At 34.1% G+C, this 23,477-nt stretch overlaps 1 protein-coding gene across 1 annotated transcript in view; it reads right to left on the reverse strand.

Moving 5' to 3' along the window:
- The window catches only part of CSMD3 (CUB and Sushi multiple domains 3), a 576,871-nt gene that overhangs the window by 213,641 nt on the left and 339,753 nt on the right, over window positions 1-23,477 (reverse strand). The window contains exons 18-21 of the mRNA XM_005420686.3: window positions 21,437-21,575; window positions 16,510-16,697; window positions 14,844-15,032; window positions 5,808-5,924 (exon numbers count right to left, since the gene is read on the reverse strand). Coding sequence (XP_005420743.1) covers window positions 5,808-5,924; window positions 14,844-15,032; window positions 16,510-16,697; window positions 21,437-21,575 — 633 coding nt within the window. The remainder of the gene's footprint in view (window positions 1-5,807; window positions 5,925-14,843; window positions 15,033-16,509; window positions 16,698-21,436; window positions 21,576-23,477) is intronic.

Consider the following 23,477-nt stretch of genomic DNA (forward strand, 5'->3'; position numbering starts at 1 on the left):
ATAATGCCCCTTCAGATATTGTAGGTTACCTTTTCTAGACCTCACAGGCAGCTTTAGAAGCTCCCAGTACAATTGTCTGTTAATGTTTTCTGTTTGGGGTTTTTTTGATACTATTTCTGAGGTTGCCTGAATAGCATTAAAAATTTATGTTAATGCAACTCAATCACACCTAAGAAATACAGCTTGTATGGGTATCTAGAATGCAAGGACACTTGGTTTATAAACCCGATAAAGCACTTTTCAGTACAGGAAGCAAAGACAGGAAATGAGAGAAGTAATGAATGGTATACACACACACATAAGCTTTAATGAGCAGGATTAAGTGGAAGTACTAATAAAGACCAAATTTCTTATGTTTCTGTCTCATGGTAAATTAAGCCTATTATTGTAATCTTAAAGCAGTTACATCTTAGTAATTGATGATAATGGGGGAAATAATTTTATCTTGGGTGTCATGAAAAATAGAAATTTATCATGGACTACTTGAGGGAATTTGTGAGATTAAGTAAAACTGAAGACTTTTTTTAAAATGGTAGTTGGAGACCTTAAAACTTTTAGTGAGATGTTTTGGACCAAAGGAAGATAAGAGAAAGGATCATGCTAGGTAAGAGTGAAAAAAGTGCCAGAATAGGGAGATCCTTTTCTCCTAATCCCTGCACCTAACCAGTGCAATTTTTCCTCTATTCTTTTAAAACTCTACTCCTTACTAGTGTGCAAATGTCTCTTCTGTCCAGAGAGTGAGCACATGGGTGACCACTAGTGAACATTAGTGTGGACTGTCTTGGGAGCAGGATGAGATCAGGGGACAAATGGAAAAAGAGCCACTGATCACAGACCAAGTGATCAATGAATCTAGTAGGAGTAGAATCTGAACTTCGGCTCCTGGGTCAGAACATGGAAGGCTGGGGGAGCACATGCATGTGCGAGTGCCACTTCTAACAGATCCCTCTCTCCCCTGGATGGAGAAATAGGATTTGGTTGTCTGTGGTGTTCATGTCTGTTTCAGTGCTGCTGGTGTTTCTATGTGGGCCAATAAGACATTTGCCTCGATTCTTGTTAAGCTGTGTGACCGGCCATACATACTGGCATCTTTAGAATAATACATGCTTAGTCTTGCCATCAGCTGGACATACAGATAGGAGCAATCAGAAAAAAACCTTGGATCTTGGAGACCTTTGTCTTTTACTTCCCTTTAAAGAGACTGAAGAACCATTCAGGTTTTTCAAGTAGGTAATTCCTTCTGAAAACTCCATACACATCACATACTCCCTCTGAATCCAGAAAAACACATTCTTACTAAGTAGCACCAATATAGAAATTACTGCATGAGATTTTATTTTACGCTTATGGTAAAAATAAATAATCCAAAAGATTTATTCTGGCTTTTAAAAGTTCTTAATTTACTAATTACATGAGCAAAGCCATTCATCTATTTTGATCATTCTATTTATTCTCCCAGCTTGTGTGAAAATAAATTGGCAAAAATGACACGCAGAATTCTGGAATTGAGATGGGGTTGCATATCTTTTGAACTAATGTATATAAATATAGCTTTAGAAGTAATAAATTCTTAAATGTCTGCGGGTTTTTTTTAACTTTGTTCATATAGGATGTAGTGATGATTTCACATGCAAAGAGCTCTTAAAAAAACCCCATGTGATATAGATACAGAATAAGACTGAATTTCAGCTCATATTTTTTTGCATTTACTGCACTCCAAATTAATTTTGGTCCTTTTTATGCATGCATGTATACTGAAACAACAAAATCAGAAATGCCAAAGAAAATTTTATGGTAGTAACCCAAAATAATGAAATTCCTGTGAATCACAGTTGAGCTTCACTGAGTATTGTTCAAACATCACACAAGGTTTAACTCAAGGGAATGTTTCAATCAATTTTGCAGATTGCCATGACATTTCTTAGCAAAACCCCAAGGTGTATTACAGCAGTAGCTGTACAAGTTGGTTTTCTTCAGAAAATATTCTAATCACATTAATAAGTGCTGTGTGACAGACTGTGTCTTCTCCAGGGAAGAATTTTAAAAGATATGTTCAGGCAGATTCCTTCTCATTCTGCCTCACATGTGCCTTTCTTTATAAGGGGAATATTTAAAATCTGAAATGAAGATAGGAAGACGTAATGTGAAATGTCGCTTCTCTATGTTACAATCCAGACTACTGGAAGATGGGTTAATTAACTGATCTCATAATAGATCTTTAAAAACATACCACTGATACTCCACACATTTCATTTCACCATGTATTTAAATTGCATTCTAATCACAGACAAAACACAATAATTATTGTCAATAGGTGTTTCCTTTTCTCTTCATTATAGTCATTAATAGACATATTAACTATATTCAAGATAAATGTTCAATTCTCTAGTTAATACATTTTAAAAAAATGAAAAAAATTTTATCAAGTTTTAATAGACACTCAAGAATCATAATGCTGGTCCACAAGAACACAAATGAAAAATTAATTCTAAAACTTTAGATACACTTGAAGAGTAAAATTAAACCCACATATATTTATATTGCAATATTGTCATTTAAAACAGTATATACAAACACAGAAACTGTATTTCCTCGCAATTCAGCATATACAGACATAAACTATACATAATAACTAAAACTATGCATTTACTTACCTGTTTTTATGTAATAGCACTATGAAGTTGTAACATAAAGATGTATAAGAAAGTACCTCACAGCATTCTGGAGTTACAAGTTATATACTTTTTTCTTGGCAGTCTGACATGAAACTACAAAACTTTGTAGAAAAAAACTTCAAAATAGTCTAAAGTAAAAATCATCTCACTTGTTAGTAGCTAGTAGAAGATACCCCTTGGGTTTCTGAAGTTGAAATTATACTAACCATGAAATAGAGTAGAAAATGAGATATCCAGAACAAAGTTTATTTCTCCCTCTCATTAAAATAACCCATTTATATGTATGGGATCGATTTTTCTAAAATGGTAACCATGTAAACCTTGGTCACTCAGTCTCCCCATAGACACATCTTCTGGGAAATATATCAACCCACTGGACATTACACGATGGATGGAGATGAACAGGTACCTTCAGAGGATAGTTCATTCCACCTGCTTTTTCAGGGTGCAATGACTCATATCCTAAAGATATATGCATTTTTCCATTAAAATACAGAAGTTTACTATTTGACTAGCTCACTGTGACATAGAACTTAACTGTTAGAAATTTAAATTAAGTAAGCCTCTGACTTATTATCATAAAAGGACAGCTATCTTCCTCATGCAGTACAACAGGAAGAGCTTAAAGAATTAATAGCCTTTTGCCAACAAGTACAAAATATGAGGATTTCACACAGTCTTTCCTATTCAGAGCAAATACCCACTCTACAATTTTTTCCAGCAGCTCTTTGAGCAGCATGAATCAAAATGTCCAAGTCAAATTTTGACATTGCATACATGCTCAATGTTTTTCCTTAATAACATTTCCATACAACAACATAAAAATTACAGAATCATAGGTCATCTAGTTTGGATAAGACCTCTAAGATCATTGAGTCCAACCACTAATCCAGGACTACCAAGTCCACCACTAAACCATGTCCTTAAGTGCCACATCAACATGTTTTTTAAATGGCTCCAGAGATGACACTTCCCTGGGCAGCCTGTTTCAATGACTGATAACTCCTTCAATGAAGAAATTTTCTCCTAATGTCCAATCTTTGGACATGCTCCAGCACCTCGATGCCTTTCGCGTACTGAAGGGCCCAGAGCTGGACACAGGACCACCAGTGCTGAGTACAGAGATACAATCACTGCCCTGGTCCTGCTGGCCACACCATTTCTGATCTAGGCCAGGATGCCATTGGTCTTCTTGGACACCTGAGCTCACTGCTGGATCATGTTCAGCTGCTGTCAACCAGCACCCTCAGATCTTTCTCCACTGAGCAGCTTTTCAGCTACTCTGCCCCAAGACTGTAACATTACATGACATTGAATCAAACAAGACTACGAGTCTATGTGTGCATACATGTTTCAGTGCATATGTGCTTATAAATATCCATATTTATACTATTATGTCCTCCCCTCTATATTTTATTTCTGCAAATTTGTTTTCCCAGGAGTCTCATTATATACGGTGGATTTTCTTAACAGGCTCATGTAAAATATTATAACATTGAGAATTTCAGCTTTTATTTGTCCCAACTATTAAGCATTTCTCTAGCTGAGGTTCTAACAAAAAATGATGGATCACAAAAAAGCTGCTTCATTTTCCAAACAGGAAAAGAAAATTAAAGAAACCCCCAAAACTTCCCAAGTTCTTTTCTTCATAATCCTGTTTTTATTTTAAGAGAAATGAAAGAGTTAATAAAAGGTCTTTCAAGAATCCTGAAAAATGTAGCTTAATCTGACCTCATTTTTACTGTAGGATTCGCATCCTTTTCTGTCATGTATTACTCCATGAAGCTAAACTCTTATCCATCTCTGCTACTTGCCTCCAATTCTCAGATTATAAAGCTTGTGCTGTTATCCAATGACTTCTCAGACAGAGTGCAAGACAAATGTCTACAGGTCTAACAGTTTCTTTACACCTTCTTTTAGTCTTTTTTGCTTATCCAGAAGAACAAAAGATACACAGCCCCTTATATTCCCACAACTCTAAAAGCCATGTATCCTACCAAGAGGTAACAAAGGCAAATGTAGCATGTGATGTAGCATCGCTAAGTTCAGGAGGTTCTTTCACTGTGGATATTTAGAACCAAATTACACTGACACAAAGGCATCACTTGGTAATAAGGGAGACTACTCTTATTACTGGAAGAGCTGGAGCAATAATTTTGAGAGACACTCTTTACCACTTTAATGCTTTAAGGAGTTTTAAATGGGACAACCAGTCAGAATGATTTAACATCTAAGTGAGAAACTATCACACTACTTGTACAAAATAGAATAAGGGGATCACAGATCAGCACAGTTCTCTTTATCTGAAGTCTTATTTTTATGTTATCAATAACTCTTTCTTAGAGGAATACATCATCAGCATACTTCGTCACATTTTTCATGCCCTCACAGAGAACACTGATGAAATTCAGAATTGAACTTGCCTTGCTTCTTCTCCCTTTCATTTATTTTTCTGTATTCTTTCCAGTGTTACAATATAATTGTCCTTTTTTTGTGCTTACCAGCTTACTGTCTTTGTATTAAATTTCTCTTGTGGCATCTATCTCTGTCTCCTTCCCCTAACATTATATCTTATGCTGCTCTAGCTCTTTCCACCCATAGTACAAGTCATTCCCATATTTAATATAGAATACCAACAAAAACCTAAAAGTATGATCCATCTCATCCAGGACCAAAACCTTTCATTTGAAAGCAACTAGGACACATTATTTTTAGGGAACTTTGTTACCTGGAAATACCAGCTTCCATTTGTGTCCTAAGCATTATTTAACCTCTCAGAGAAGAGCTAAAATCACTATTACATTTTTTCCTGAAATCTGAGTTCAAGAAATAACCACCTCTTCCTTAAAAACCATCTGTCTTTCAGCTTCTGTGATCAGCCATTATATAATTCTTACTCACTGATTTTTCATTCTGTGGGAAGTGTAAGGGCCTAGTCCAGTTCTGGAATTCTAGGAATTACTACAAGAAAATTAAACAAACCCCAAAATCAGCAATGAAAATTCAAGTGCTTTGGTGCTAACCTAGGTCTCCTTCTAGAGCAGAGAATACTGGACTTACATACTGAAAAAAAAAAAAAAAGTGGAAAAAAAAAGAAAAAAAAAGTGGAAAAAGAGAAAAGGATTTATTTACCTTTTCCATGGGTAACATCCACAGTCCATGTGCAATTCAGTGAATTTGGATACAGATCAGGATAACCGGGGGATAAAATTGTTCCACTAGGTCCTCTAACATCTCCGCCACATAAAGCTAGAAAATAATAACAATAACAAAAATAATAATAATAATATAAATAACAGAAAACACACAGATAAGAAAAAAATTGAGAGAACAAACCTGAAAATTTCTGCTTTTAAAATTATTTTAAAGTAATTACTCAAATGATTTAGCAATTTAGGATATGACTAAAGACCATTTTTATACAGTAGAAAAATAAATGCAATTAATTATTAATTAATTTATGTTTAATATGCATAAGAAAATCAAAATCAAGTTTCATTAGCTGTTTTTTTCAGGTTTCTGGAGCCTCTGTGAAAATTGTTAAGTTCAGCAGAGCGATGAAGGCCGATGATAGAGAGCCAAACAATATCACTTAAACACAGGCCAAGGCTGGAGAGTCAAAATGGCGGATCTTGGCTATTGAAGAATTATTTACTTAAAATATTTGTGCAGGGAAGGTTGACGTCGTTTTGTGAATATAATTATAATTATTGGTTATGTGTTTATAGCTATGATGTTAGTGCTAATGACAAATTCCAATATAAGAATAAGCATTTTTGTAGTTTCATTAGCAACTTTATAAAAGCAATCGGTAATTGAGCAATACAAAAATTAAATTACAGCTTTAATTAATGCAAAATACAAAAAATTTAGTCATTACAACAATGGCAAAAATGTACAGCTCAATGATCTTCTGTACCAGGGTTTTTGAAATACAACATTAATCAGGTAATTTTTAGTAAAGAAGAATCTTGCATTTTAGAATTATCATATATCAATAACAGCTATTAAAATTCAGTACCAAGTCATTACATCAGAGTTCTCTGAATATAGATTATCTCAGAAGGGCATACATTATAAAACAAATTACTAGTTCCATTTTTTTTTCTCAAGGTTAAAAGCATCTATTCCTTTTATTTTCCTTAGCCTAATGATATGCATTACCAAAATTATTTTGCAGAAATATTTTAGAAAAAAAGCAATGAACTATTGTCACCAGTTTCAGGTCAAATAATTCAGACCATTCCAGCAGTTGATTGCAGCTCTCCCTAAGAGCAGTCCTTCAAAAGTAATTAACACAAATTCTTCTCTTATCTTTAGAAGATGTTAAAGGTCTTCAAAGGCACTTTTGGAGAGATGCAAATGGCAGCTATTTGTCTGTAACTCCAGTTGATACAAATATCAAACTCTCTTCTTGTTCTATAAGTGGTCACTCAAATATTTCTTGCTCATGTCTGTGCTTCCCACCCTGCTGTCACAGCAATGAGGGTGAGGGAAGGAGGAGCCTGTCATAGGTTGGAGGAGCAATGCCTCTTTCTAAGAGATGCTGCCCCACCTGCCCTAGCTGGTTTAAGCTGCTCCTGCCCCTCCTGAAACTTCTGTAGCACCTCTTAAGGCAGCACTCAACAGCATGACTCGTAAAGGGGGGAGAAGTTCGGCCTTTCAGTACGTGCTCAAACATTACATACTTGAGGAGTAAGGCGCTGTGAGAGTAATTTGTTGCATCATGCTGTTTCTTCTCCTATGTCTTGATAGTTATGCTGCTTATGGCAATTTCTTCTACATTTTGATGGAGTAAATGATTGAAGTTATACTCATTATGCTTTTGCTGTTAATGTTATATGTTTGAGAATGAATATACGGACATGTCACAATCTTCTGCTTGTAGATGTAAATTCATAACGGATTTGAGGACACAGCAGAAAGGGAATCAAGAGAATATTCAGAATGTAGCTTCAATCTCACCTTGTACCTAAGCAGACATTTGTGTCAATGAAATACATGCATTTTCCAGACATTTTAGTAGCACTGTGGAATGTTTTCATAAAGATCAATTATTTTTCATAATGAGGCTATGGCACTGCATATCATCATTGTGTTCAGGGCACTAAAAGAAGTATACATTTAATAAGCCTTATTTTATAAATCAGAAATGAAATTTCATCCGATATACTAGGTTGAAGGCTACCCTATCTTGCCTAGCTAAAATTTGTTTGGTCATTCTAACTATATTTCTGTTTTAAACATACTTACTTGTCTGGATAGCCTCATGATTGCTTTGCATGTGCTATTTCTCCTGCCAACTTTCTAGCCTTTGTTGGCCTAATTGTAAGATGGAAATTTGCAAATCCAGTACCACAGGCTGAAATAAGACATTCTAGGGCCACATTTGCCCAATCTCTTCAGTGTTGCCACAGGCAAATAACCTCCTTCCATATTAATTTTCCTCCTCACTTCTCTAATGAAGAGACAGTGAAGACAAATACCGCCACCTTATAATCTGATCTTGCTATATTTAGACATTAGCAAAATACAGCCAAGGCTGTGACAGCATATTATTGGAGCTCCTGATGGTAACTATCTACTTCATCCATTAAATAATAAATACACCCAGTTTTTATAATCATGGGCTATAGACCAAATAATATATTTTACAGGAGGTGTTTGGAAAACATTTCAGGAATGCAAATAGTGACAAAACATCTATGGCATGCCATCAGGCCTTCAGTGTAACTCTGTGAAGGCTAGCAGATGGCAGAAAAAGGCATCAAGGGAGCAGCCTTTTAGAAAATAAAGCCAAGCTGACAAATCTGAAATCCTAGATGTGCAACTGGCCCTGATAAGATGGCTAACAGCCCAAGCATTTAATATCACTAACTAGTATCTGACTGTTTTTCAGAGTGCAAAGGAAAAGAGGAACACATAAAAATAAGAACAGCAAAGGATAAATACACATATTTCCAAATTCTACCTTTCACTTTATCTGATAATACCAAGATGGAAGCTAGGAAAGAGTAAAAGTAGAATGAACTCTTAAGGAAACAACTGAGATACTACTTTTGATTTATAATGTGGAAAATGGAACATTATGCTAACACACCAATTAATTTTTTTACGCAATCAGAGAAGTTGAATCAAGACATGCCAGCATTACTGTTTTCCAAACAGTAAGAATCAAAATAACAAGAAAATTAAAAAAAATGTAAAACAACAGCAACAACAAGAATAAAAGAACCAAAAAATAAAGAGAACAAAATACAAAAGTGGTTTCATGAAATACAGATCAGTATGTGGAAGTATACACTGTGGTGATCAGAAGTGATGTAACAATTTAAGAAGCAAGTTTTGGATAACTATGAATGAGGATTCCAATTTAATAGTGGAGTTCGGTTCAGATGTTCTGCTGAAATAAATTCTTACAATATTGGGTTGAATACTTACACCCTCTTTTGTTTCAACTGCATTCATTTTGCTCAGTAACATGATCAATCACAAAAAAAAAAGTGACAACAAGCAAGCCTAGCTTAGAAAATGGTTCCGTATATACTTTCAAAATAATTTTTGGCCCAAGTAATTTCAGAACCTTTAGTCAGGTTGCTCGTGTCTCAGTGGGAGACATGCAGGCCATGTTTCATCCCAAAAATACATTAATAATTGTAATAAAAGCACTTGACTTTTGTCATTCATAGCAAAGTTCCACTTCAGACCATATTTCATGCTACTATAAAACTGTTATAGGAAATCAATCTTGCAATACTAGAAATAGCCTTATAATTTTCAGCCTAAATTTATTCATAGTCTATTTTTACCCATTTGATCTTCTGCTAAACTGTCATTATATTGTATTCCCTCTTGGGGTCTCACTTGGGAAGGCTAGCAAACCATGTAAGAATCTATGACTTTGGATCAGTAATGAGACAGGATTTTTTAAATCTACTTCAATAAGATATGTTTTCCATCTCTACGACCCTGCATTAACAATTGCAAGTACTTAGCTGTCTTGTCACAGCATCTATGCTACAGAAAGATATTTCTAGGATACTTCACATTAGATTATGACATGTTTTCTCATATTTGTTTATTTATGTTTCCCATTTTATTCTCACATGCCCTCTGTTCTTATTTTAGTATGTTTATATTTTACTGTAGAAGTCAGTTTGTATATTCTCTTCCTGCACAGGGTCATCCTGTATAGCTAGCTTAACACTTATTCACAGAAAACTCTCTTAAATTTTGCTTTTCATAACCATCAGGAAAACTCAATAACCACTAATTATGTTTGCTGTCACCTGAGATCTACAAATACAACTTATAATCTATTTAAAACTAGTTTGTTTTCATGTGATACAAGTCAGTCTCAGAGTTATGAAGAGTGTAGTGATATGAAATGTCTAGAAATCTGGATATGAGAGGAAGGGGGTCCCTGTCAGAGAATGCAATATTATGACTGAAATATTACAGTTTATGATTTAAACATTTTCATGGAGGACTTCTAAAACTGTATTACAAAAGCTTCAGAGAAGATCACCATACCCTGAATAGGGGTCTGAGAGGCCCTACACCATTCGCTGATGGAAACAAGTTGTAGTAACAACTCAGGCTGGCTGGGGACACCCACAAAGCACAAGCCTGGTAACTTCAGGGCGGAGAGCGCAGCCCCAGGGCTGTCAGCTGCCTGGCTCTCACAGACCCGAACAGCAAAGGGTGGGGGAGAGAGGCTTTGGGCGTGTGCTGGAAAGGCCTCTGCTCAGGGGCAGTGACTCCACCTTCTGCTGTGTAAACGAGCCCGGCTGAGGGGCCCTTCCCCCCGGGAAAAGCTTCTCTCCAGCAGAGGGGGTTCACAGAATTCACAGAAGAGACCTTAAAGATCATCGAGTCCAACCCATGCCCTAACACCTCAACTAAACCATGGCATGGCCCATCAAAGGGCGCCCCAAAGGGGTCCCGAGACCCTGCACCAGACCACCAGAGATGGTGCAACAGACCCTCAGTGTTGGAAGAGACAGTGTCAAACTGGCCTCCTGCAAGGGAGGCACAGGGCGTTCCCACCTGCCCAAGGCTTGGATTAACCCATGGAATTCTTCACTCTTCAGTGTGGCACGGTGTGTGGCAGCCAGAAGGGACCCTGATCCCCAGGAAGACCAGATGGAGGGGAGCAATGAGACATAGTTGGGACCCTCGGGTGGGTGATCTGCTTTCACATAACCCTTGTCCTTCCTTCCTTCCTTCCTTCCTCCCTCCCTCCCTCCCTCCCTTCCTCTCTCTCTCTCTCTCCCCCCCCTTTTTTCTCTTTGCCTCTTTTACTATTAAACATATCAATTCTTTGGCACCAGCCTCTAACCTCATTTGGTTTTAATCTCGTTTTTGGGTATTCAAAGTTCTTTCCGGTTTATACACAGAAACTTCATTTTCTTTGATCCTGTGGGTTTAAATCAGATCATAACAGTCCCCATATCCAAAAAGAACAGAAAATAGATAGATAGATAGATAGATAGATAGATAGATAGATAGATAGATAGATAGATAAAGATATATATAAATGCATTTTTGATGTATTTCAAGAGAGTGTTCACTAGTAATTCACTTTAAAAAAAACACAAACCAAAGTGTTTTACTTTTTTTAGCCTGATTGATGATGGTGATATCTGTGAAATTAGCCTTTTTCACATTTTCAAATGGTATCACCTATTATTTCCTTATGTTAAGATTTTTCAAGGGACTATGCATAGATCACCACCCGCAAGTCAGACACTAGCATAAAATGATGTATCTCAATTTTCTCTGGAAAGATAAAATACTCTTAAGAAGAAGAAAAGTTTTCAGAAAAACAAAGAAAAAAACCCACCAAAAAACCCCACACTTTTTTGCAGAAGTTCAATTTGTTATAAATACACATAATTGGAAACTGTTTGGTTTTCAGAAGTAATGAGAAGAGAAAACACACAATTATAATTGATTCGTAATAACAATTAGCTTTAGATTTGAAGCATCTTCAAAGAAGACTAATAACATATGCTGGTTTAGAAAGGACTGCAGAGAAAAAAAAATAAAAAATCTATTTATATGGAAATATCTTTGTGTATATATAAGTCTAAATACAAATATATGTGTGCACAAACACACAGAGGCCTCATTACATTAATTTGTTTAATTGACTCTAACTTCCAACTACAAATGTAATTCTGAGATGATTTTCATTTATTGTGCAATTGGATAAGAAAAGTGGCATATAAAATAGACTTTAAAATTATTGAAACAGTGAATTAGAGTTTGAATCTAATATACTGTGCTTCACAGACCAAGTAACTTCAGCATTTGTTATCCCTAATTATAGAAAATGTAATGTATCTTAAAACAGGATGCAGTTCAGTAGGGGTAAATAAATAAGGATATGGACATCAAATTAACATACTCAGCTTCAAGAAATAAACCTTGGACTTGAGTTATATTATGCAAGAGATTAATTTAATATAAACCAGTGTAGCCTAGATTACTCACAATATAAACTTGCATTTTGACCTTCTCATTTCAATCTAAAATAGACCAGACATGCTCTCCATTTCCAATTCTGGCCTCTACTTTGCTGATATTTGAAGCAGGTTTTTTAACAGCTGTGTTTTAGTGGAATTATTATTTTTATTTTACAGATATCAAGAGAAAGGACATAACACCTCTGCATTATTCCCTGAATGCGTTCCTCATGTACTGCATATGTCATATTTGATAATTCATTTGGGCATCTAGGGGTTTCCAATATAAACATTAAAGGTTTTTTTTATCTTGCTTGAATTATTTTCATTCTATTCATTAATTTTCTTATGTAAATTAAGATCAGGGAAAATGACAATATTTTTAATTAAAATAATGAATAAGAATTATGTATTAGCATTCAATTTAATGTTATGATGAAGGGAATAAACAGCACTTTACACTCTTAAGTAGATATCTAACTTTTGGATTCATTTTCTTGTATTTTTTGAAATGATAATTCATATACTGGGTAGAATAGGGTTCCTCGCATATATTCAAAGCTTAAAAGTAAAATTCTATTATAGTATTCATATAGAAAGGACATTATAAGATATAATTTCATCTTTTTAGTTAAGTACTGGGTGGTGATTACAGTTAAGAAATTCAAGGCTTTCCAGATACATAGGTAAAAAGTGAATCATATCTAGCTGGTACATGGGAATAGTAGAGATGTGATACAAGCAGTGTTTTCTCAGCAAAGCTCGTAACCATCTGTTTTACCTCTTTGTTTATCTGGGCAACATCAAACACATAATTAAAAATTTACATTCCTTCAAATAATAGAATTTCAGTCAACACCATGTTCTTCTTTGAGGAGGAACTTGCTTTAAGAATTCTAAAATTTTTTGTCTTATAGTAATTTCTCCAAATCGCATCCACTCATGAGTTGCCATGACCTATCTTCACAATTACCATGGTCTGTCTCCACATCACTACACAATGTAATTATAAAAAAAGAGATGCAGTTATCAAAAGAACAATCAAAAAAGAACTTGTCTCTTCAGAAACCATGAGAGTAACATTCTGAATGCACAGTAATAGTGACTAATTTGTTTATTAGTGGTATGATTAATACAAACCCAAACTCCTAATTTATGCAAAGAACAGCCCATTTAGCAAATGCCCTTTTTTGCCTGGGGTGCAAGGACTCTGGATTGTTTTAAAGAACATTCCACCAGAGAAGAAATTCAGCAATGAAATGAAAATTACATCAACCATAAACTGATTACAATTAGTAGAATAAATTTACTCAATCCTACCTTTTTAACATATTTATTGAATGGAAAATCACCATTACAATGTACTCTGGAGAAAAAGAAACCTCATTTACCTAATGAATCGCATACTAGTTCAGCATCTTTAGGAAGAAATTGATCATAATATGTAAGTTTATTTCACAACAGAGAACAGTATTCATAGGGAGTGTGCTTATTTGTTTGTTTTACATGGTTAGCATCTAGTGCCTATCACCATTAGAAAACACATACTAGTTTTATGGTCTATTCAGCAAAATATAGTCTCCTTGACTGGAAATTGTGGGAACCCTGCAATTCTTCATTGCAAGAACCTGACTGAGATGTATAATCTTTCAGAAAATGGACTTGGAGAACTACAGAGGGCCGTTGTCAGCAAAGTGATTATTCATGTCCCTTGCTACTACCACAGATTTTAAGTATTATCATATACTGACACCTTCAACTTCCTGAACATAAAATCCCAAAGCATCTCCTAACTAAACAATCTGAAGGCCAAAGAAGTCCCTATCATTTTCTTAAGAAAGTAATGCAGTGGGAATGAGTAGTCTTCCATATGGCAAATCACACATGATTCAATGAGCTTCGGTGTCAGTCTTCATTCAAATCTTTCTTTCAAAATTATTGTCCTGAGACACTAAGAAGTGTATTAGAAAAAATACAGATCATGTACATTCTGTAGGTCATAAAAGCTCAGGAGATTTCTCTGGTTAAATACTAACTTAGAATTAAATGGTTATATTACTCCTGAAAAAATTTTTAACAACAAAATCATGCACCATGCTGCAAGGAGGGAAACTGCTTTAAGAAGTAAATATCTCAAATAATGTAACTGAATGAACATTACAATCCAATTTCTTAATAGCACATATAAATGATATGACCCCAACTGGGAAAGCATTAAAATGAACAATTCCAATTGCAAGAGATGACTGAAAATGTTAGATAATTTTTCAGATTTAATGATATAGTGGAGACCAAATTTGTCTGGTTTAACAATCATCAGATATAATGTGGTCCAAATAAATTTCCACAGTGATGGAAGGGTGTGAAGTTCTGTTAACAAGCTATAAACAGAGTGATCATCATGAAACAGGAGAAAATTAAGTTTTTGAGTCAGATGCAAAGTTTGCAATCAGTTAGCTCACAGTTACATAAATTCAGATAGGCATACCTTCAGTAATCTGCAGGATTAAATAACTATATATCATTCTCTGTTTCATATGTCTCAGAGTTATATGGCATTTATTTCCTCTAACTATTCTTTTTCTTTCCTAAAAATATAGGTTTTACAGTCTCTGGCATTTAACTAATTTTGACTAATAATAGTTTGGCAAAACTTATATATCTTAAAGTACTCTGTATTAAATCTGTTCATCCTTACCATCACAAGTTGGGAGTGGGTGACTCCACCAGTGATTTTTTTCACATAGCAAAGGCTCCTCATGACTGAGCCTATAACCTGGATCACAACTAAATGAGACAGTGGAACCTATAGAGAAGTCATGTCCATAACGACGTCCATGCACTGGTATGCCAGGATCCAAGCAAGAGTAAGTATTAACAGTTACACCTAGATTAAAAAAAAATATAAAAAAATAAAAAAAAGGAAAATAAAATAATTAAACAAAGGACCTATAGATTTTTTAAAATTAAGTAATTGGTTGTGATGGTTGTGCGGTGAAGGCTTATCTCCCCTTTACAGTGAATTATCTTTCCACTATTCTTCTCAGTGTTACCATTAAAAGATACTGTGGGGTGTGGATCACTTTTACAAAAAATAAGATTTTATAATGAAATTCAAGAATTTATTTATAAAGAAATTTCAGGTTTCCTTTCCAACTTTATTTAATTGAAACTGTTTATTCTTTGTAATAAGTGCAGATTTTCTTTTTTTGCTGTTCACATTCCCAAAGTATAATTTCTACCATTTAACATTATTCAGTCTTTCTAGGAATTTAGTATCTTCATTGCCAATCTTAATCTAGTGTTCCGGATCTGTTAGGATAGCCTTCTTTCAAACTTCCAAATGGATGAAAACCTAACAAAATCATCACTTTTTCATAATGCAGAAGATTATACAGATTGACATTTGTGGGTGAATGCTAAGTAATAATTTTGGTATAATATTAATTTTTTTTCAATAAAAAGCCTGAATTTTACATTCACTGTAGTTCAAATCAATCCAAATTTTATCTGGCAATATCTCCCCTATGCATGTTAGTTTTAGTACCCTTACAGTGGCCAGGAATAGTGAAAATTGCAAAAAATAATGTTAAAAATTAATAACATCTGGAAATTTTTGGTAATAGTTCCAACAAGTAGAAGTACAAGCAACATGCCAATAACCTTTACAAAGCAAATAAGATAGCAATTACAGTAAAATATTATTTCTCATATAAGTAGGAATTATTACAACAGAAGTTATATTTAGAAAGACAAAATGTAAACTGAATTATAATATTTCAACATAGGAATTTTAATAATTAATGAAGTATGAAATATTACAGATACTTTCTGCAACATAGTTATATGACAATAATAAGGACAAAAGAGTATTTTTATGTCAGAAAAAAATCATATAGGCAAGTTTTTAGAATCCTAAAAATCCATAATCAACCAATTCCATTTCTTGATTTTCAGGTCATTATGAAAACTGCATTTCTATGTTCAGTTAGAGCTGCAGATACATCAACCAGAACAGTCAGGTTTTTTCTTAGTTTTTCATAATCTTCCTGATCTCATGCCATTTTACATGCACAAAAATGCACTGTATAAAATTTAAGAATATTAAGACATAAAAGCAACCTCCAGAAGAAAGGCATTTACTTCTCATTCTCTCTCATCTTTTGAGTCTTAATGCACAGAGCAGTGCATCAGTGACATTAAATATAAATAAAAGAAGTGGTCATCTCTTTTGCACTTTAACATTACTAAATCTTTCTCAGATTGGGAAATAACAGGAATTTAGCCAATATGATGTCTGTACATGACTAGGGTAAGCATTGAGGGGGAGGGGAGATCAAATAATACAACACAGAAGTACTTACTTTCATAGTGAATTTTGAATCCATTGTTAGAACGACTGTTATCAGTTGTAAAGAGAAGATACATGAAATTGCTACTGCTAAACAGAAACTGTGGGACCTGTGTACCATTGTAAGAACCCAGAAGTGGAGATAATAGGTTTGGTCCATCATGAACTTCCAAAACATCATAATTCAGTTCAGTCTGAAATCTGTAATTGTGGAAACACACAGAGGCACAAGTTCAAGAGACAGTTAAAACAAATTCAATAAACCCATATTTTTAAAACTATGCACCTTTCCTGAAAATATTTTTTCTCCACATATCTATTTTTCAATACCATTGCAATAATATTATTTATCCTATATCATTTATGCAATAATAAAATTTCGAGTTAGTTCTTTCAAAAGATGAGAAATAAATTTAAACTCCTTGAGCTGGTTTGTATGGCAGGAAACAAAAGCTAGAAACAGTTTGTTAACAAATATTAGTATTACTTGCATAAGCTATTTTATAATATTATAATTTTTCCTTTGTGAATAATTAATTAAATTATATGGAGGGCATGTTGATGCATTTGGCAAAAGTATCGAGGTACTTTGAGTCACCAATGGCTCATAGTCTTGAGTTCCTACCTTACAATCATCTATAAGCAGGGATAGAATTGTTTGACTCTGACTCCACTGGCTTTCTGCCAGCTGAGACTCAGTCCAAAGTAGTGACAGAAGTTATTTGAAGAAAAACCCACAACTAAAAATCCTTTTTAGAAAGCACTAAATACAGTATGTGTGCTCTCCCTATCAAGGAAAGCTGAGTGTGATAGTGCTGCTAGATATCCCCTTGCTTGTCTTGTTTTAGATGGTATCAGCAATTCTAAACACTTGCTTGGTGTTTCGACAGTGGCTTATCTCTTTCTTGCTATGACAGACTTTAAATCAATCATAATGCTTTTTAATGGACTCTGATGGATTACTGAAAAGCCTTTCCAGAATTAAAAAGCAACAATTAACAGCAGGATCTTACAACGACCCTTAGATAGTCTTAATTCTCTCTTTGATTTACTTAGACGCCAAATTCAGCTTGGTGAAATCCATTCAAAGAATTGTGTGAGTAAAGCCAGTGTACTGAGGAACTCGATATTTCAGTATTTATGTCCCATGAGTCTGAACCTAAAGATCTAAAGGAGTCTGGCAAAAGACAAGAAGACAAATTAAACCTACAAAACATGTATTTTCTTTTATCGATGTTCTGCTCCCACTAAATAACATATAAAAGAGCACAGAACTAAAGTGACAGGGAGTTACAGAAATGAAGTGGGATAATCCTAGAAGCAGGAAAACTGAAAATTTTGGGTTTTGTGAGCTCCCCCAGTAACTCACAATGACATTCTGCTGAAAAGCTACTAGGAAATTACTTGATCTTTCCAATATTTTCTTTTTTTTCCCTTTTTTTTCCACCAATCCGTGCAACACATGAGAAATCTTGGAAACAGTTCATTTAGTCTTGCTCAACTTTCTTAGCACCTATATCAACAGCATACTTGAGACAGAAGGTGTTAAAAGCCATGGATCTGATAAATGTAATGCAACTAAAGTCAAGTTGAAATTAAGTTGAATCTCCAAAGACATAAAGAAAATCCTCTCAAAACTACTTAGACTATAGCACCACAAATATCAGAAAAAAATATGAAGATGAAAAAAATCACCCATGAAAGAAAATATAAGAACTATTTTTAAGTGAGATGAACTGGAACAAATTTGAAGAGGGCATTATGTTCAATGCTTTTGCTTGGTCATTTAGCTCAAAAACTGGTCAATTTAAATTTCATTTATAAATCTCATGCTTATATCAGTTTTTCCTTCAATATCTTTTCCCTTAATGCTCAACATATCTGCTATATTTACATACATTTTTTCCCTCGATGTAAGAAAAGAGTAGGGGCTTTTAGGAAGCTGAATAAGAAATACTCTGTGCTCATGCAAGACGCTTCCAGTGTTCTTTCCTACTTAATTGATCATTATTGTTAAATTAACCTGAATGTCTTAATTGCTATGTCACATCTAATCTTATGAAGGACTCACAAGCAGACCGGAGTGAAAAAAGTTTTAACACAGGAGATCCCACATACACTTTTTTAAGGAGGCCTTATTTGAATAAATAAAGGTGCCTGAATATTTATAACACACATCTTTGTTTCTAAGAGACACCCTTATCACCTCATTGCAGTGTCAGGATTTCCGGCCGCACAGTAAACACTCAATAGACAAACGTGACTAGTACCCCAATCAGTAGTTTGCTATCAGCATCTCTCACATTTAAATACTCATAATTCGGCTTCATGATAAACACTTCATTATAATCAAGAATGGCATTGCCATTTCTCACTTCTGTCATTTCAATTGAGCCTAAAAACATTCTGATTTATAACAAAATATCAACAGATTATCTATCTTAGATAATTCATTGTAAAACAAGAATAAACATTTAAAAAAATACATGCACCATCATATAACAATATATGAAAAAATTTTATTTTCTGCATGCCAAAAGCACAAAAGTTAATAGAAATTTTTATTTGATTTGTCTGTAGATCTTCTTTTCTCATGTCTCTGTCTCCTTGGCACAGGAATGGTTTAGCACAAAATCATGGAATGCAGTACCTCGCTCCTATCCAATGTGGTAAGAGAGAAGATATAGGAAGGTAGGAAGATTAAAAGGAAACTACTCTGCTAGTGGGAAACTTAGAAAATCCAAAAATTATTTAAAGGTATAGATATGTACAGTAAATATTTATCCCTGACCAAGAAATTAAAAATCTTTCAAACATCCACAGATATTGTGGAAATTTTGGTATTTGCACCAATAAAGGCTATAAAGAGTATGTGTGGTTCTCAGGACAAAGTTAAAAGGCAAAGAAATAGGAAAAATATGAGAGTTTTTTTAATTCATAGAGGAAAGTCATTTGACTATAGTTTTAAAACAGTGTATTTCAACAAAATTATAATTTTCTCTTAAGCAAGTGCAGCTGAAAATTTGCAAGCAGAAGCAGCAGAAAAAGGGTAGCCAAGACTAGAATGAGCCTTTTAAAAGCAAATGCATAAATTACTCAGAAGGCAAATTTAAACTATGTGGAAAATAATAATGTCTAAGTAAATAACGTAACAGTAGTTTACAAAATGTTTTCTTTCATTACATTATAAAGTCTTATTCCATAATTTAATTTTAGAAAAACTTCTTCTTTGCATCCAGACACGTAACTATATATATCTAAGTGCATCTGTGTGAACACACAGAGATGTATTTTTAAGTGTACTTCTGCACAGAGATACATAAGAGTACATGTTTAGCTGCAAGTGGGACCTCTCTGGATTGCTGCATCTGAGCAATATGTGTACCAGACCAATTCTGACAAGTGACAAGAGTATCAAAAATGAGCAGCAATGAGAAAAAAAGTGTCATAAAGAGGATAGAAGCTTTCTCTGTGATCCAAAGAGACCACATCTTGTTCTTTTTTGATCTTTCTTACAAGAGTAATAGAGGTTGTGCAATTTTATGACAAGGCATTAATGTATTACAAACAAAAACTGTATGCAAGAGAGTGTCAGATTTAGTAAAACTCAGGTGCAAAGAAAGAAAATGCAGCTGGCATTGTATTTTGCAAATATAAAGGCAAATGCTTTTTACTTTGAAATGACATTCCACGTCAAATATGTAGTTTAAATTAATTACTGAATTAAAAACCAACTACTTGAAATTATGATTTTCTTTTCAAAAACTTAACAGAAGTGTCAGCAGGAGGGAGTTATTCAATTTTTTATTGTAGTCTAACTGGCAAAAATTTGGTAAATCATTATTTTAAGTGATACATTAGTGATTTTGGAAGACTAGCTTTCATGTTATAGTAAGGATAGAAAATAAGTAAAGTGTACATATTACATGTCCTTTGATTGTTTATATTGTTCCATGTATATTTTATTATAGAATAAGCTATAGTAATAAAAAAAGGTTTCAAAAATCTTATCACAATGATGGATTGTACGAAGAGAATATGAATTTCATGCCTTGCTAAAAAAAACCTTTTGAATTATATTAAAATGACGAAATACCTTCTTTTAAGTCAAGTGTGAGCAGGCCTAGTCAAAACATGCTGCATAAATATAAACTAAAAAGTACTTGTATGATATTTGTACACTATAATTTTGATAATCAATGGCACTTTTTTACTGGGTTTTCATCTAATTTTTTTAATATTTACGACCAAAATCATCTAAAATATAAGAAGAATAGCATTCTTTATTGAATTTTTTGTCTTGGTTTCTGATAAAAAGTTCAAATTAAATGCCAACATCTTACTACCATGAGAAATATAAGATGCTTCAGCACATTTCAATCCTTTGAATAAGGAAGGGACCTTAGTGACAGACATCAGTCTAGGAAAGGTGGAATGCTGCAGTAATTTGGGGACACTGGAACTCTATCCTTAGAGCACACAGTCCTTTCACAACAATAGTTCAGCTGATATGATAATTAAATATTCAGAGTGGGGAAAATTATGACTGCATTTAATTTAGTTTTCAGAGCTGATTCAGATTTTCAGAGTTGACGATTATGTGATTTTGTAAGAAAAAAAAAGAACTTAGCAATTATAATTCATCATAGCAATATAGTTAAAAGCAAATGAAACATGCTAATATTTAAAAACAGACAATATTTTTTACTGGGCTAGTCAAGTTTAAATATGGTAGAAATTTCAAAAGCTTTTCAGCACATCAAAGTAGAAATTACACTGAAGATAATATCTGTGCTCTGAAGGAGTTTCCAAAAGTCCTACGTGATAATAAAATAACTTGTTTTTAGAGATAATGGAAATTAATGTCATGATAAAGCTAATAACTCCTGTTTCCTGGTAAAAACTGGAAAACATGAAGAAAGAAAAACATTAGCCAAGACCTTTCGAATGTAATTTTGATAGAGTGTCCAGGTTCAGCTTCTATCACCCACTCACAATTCAAGGAATCTTTATAATACCCTGGCCAGCCTGGAGAGAGGATTACTCCACTTGGAGATGAAAAATGCCCACCACATGGAGCTAAAAATGAAACAAAGAGAAAGGTAAATAGTACAGAGTTATTACGTGCAATTCATATTTACCAATTTCCATATAGGACAATTAGAATGAACAAATACTGAAAATCCAGATGCAGAAAGATGCAGTTGCTTGAAAACTGACAGGCTCTGTGGTGTTCAGAATTAGATGGAGATAACTGAATTAAGACCTTAAAAAGATTAAATAAACTGCTCAATAATCCTGAAAAAGGTTTTTTCCCTCCTGTGTTCTTATGTGTATAATACATTTTCTATGTTAAAGAACATAAAGGAAACACAGTCTACGAAATATCATTATTTTTGCTTTTAATTGTGAACAGAGAGTCTTGAAAAACTTGCTGACGTTTCAGCTGAGTTTAAAGCTAGAAATCAGTGAACTGTTATTTTAAATTTGACATCATGGAATCCACTGTCATACCACATATATTTTGCTTGGCATGTTAGCAGTTCAAATTTGTCATTCATGAAAAAGGCATACTTACCATTCTTACACGATTTGTTGATATTTTTTGATTGGAAAATATACATAAATATTGCAATATATACTTCTACAAGCAGTACTCATGTAGAGGGGAAAGATCACCTGCTTCAGCCTGCTCAATAGTTTGCCTTATCCATCCCAGGATACCACTGACCTTCTTTGCATCAAGGACACATGTTTAACTTGGTGTCCATGAGGACACCCAGGGCCTTTTCCATTTAGACAGGGAGAAGAAGCATGTTACTTTGCAGGAAGAGAAGGCTGCACCATAGAGTTTCATAACACCATGGTTCCAGTGGCCTTTATGAATACAAGGCTACTCAAAACAAATCCCAAAAAACCCCAAAAATCTATGTCACAGTTAGTGTCACAGGTAATGATGCATATCACTGTATATCACAAAGAAGCTGGAAAGGTCTTACTGTACCGTTGACAAACTAGTGTCTCTACTAAAAATAGTGTAAAATATACAGCATTTTCTGACAAAAATAAGGCTATTTATTAAATTTCTGTTTGTGGTTATTTCACCTAGCAGAGCCTGCAAAACATTTTGGTTGCTCATTTTGACAAGGTAGAACAGTACATATCATTGTCTATATTATTCTGAACTTCTCCATTACAAAAAAAATAGATTAATTTTGCTCTCTTTGACACAATTTAAAGTTGAAGAGCATGAATTATTACACATTTGTCTGATCTTTTTTCTCAGGAGAATACCAAGGCCCTATATTAAAATGACAAATTGCTGTAAAGAGGTTTGTTTTGGTTTCTTTTTTTTTTTTTTTTAAGGACAAAACGCTCCATCTTTACAGAGTTCAGAATTCAGTAGGTTGCAAACAATTCTAAATATGCAGATGCATGCCTCTTTCTTTATTCACTGATGGATTTAACATGGGCGTTTCTCACCTTTTATCTTAGAGTCGCTTTTTCATACTACCTTCAGTATAGAGTATCAGTGAAACAATAAGTTATTTAAACTCATATTTACCTCAACAACCAGAAGGTTAACTCTAGAACATTCATAATCTCTACATATTATTGTATAGGCGCTTTGAAATATTCGTAATACATGTAGAGCCTACAAACTACAAAATATATTGACAAGAATAGGAACCAGATGGCCTCATTCTGAGCCAGCACACTCCATCGTTACAATACAGTGTTACTAAACTTGTACAAAGTTCCATATTCTCACCAAATTTTCATGACACAAATTGCATTTAGAATACAAAAAGCTCCAAACCTCTGTTATAAAATATTCCTATGAATAGTGCATTAAAAGTAATGCACACTGTGAGATTGCCTAAATTTGGAATGATTTCTCGATTTTATTAAGGAGAGTTTTGCTGCCAGCTTTCCTTAAAGAAAATGTTTCTTATCTGTCCTCTGATTGTGGCTCTTGCA

The sequence above is a fragment of the Geospiza fortis genome, unplaced genomic scaffold (assembly GCF_000277835.1).
Source record: "Geospiza fortis unplaced genomic scaffold, GeoFor_1.0 scaffold111, whole genome shotgun sequence".
Classification (NCBI taxonomy): domain Eukaryota; kingdom Metazoa; phylum Chordata; class Aves; order Passeriformes; family Thraupidae; genus Geospiza; species Geospiza fortis.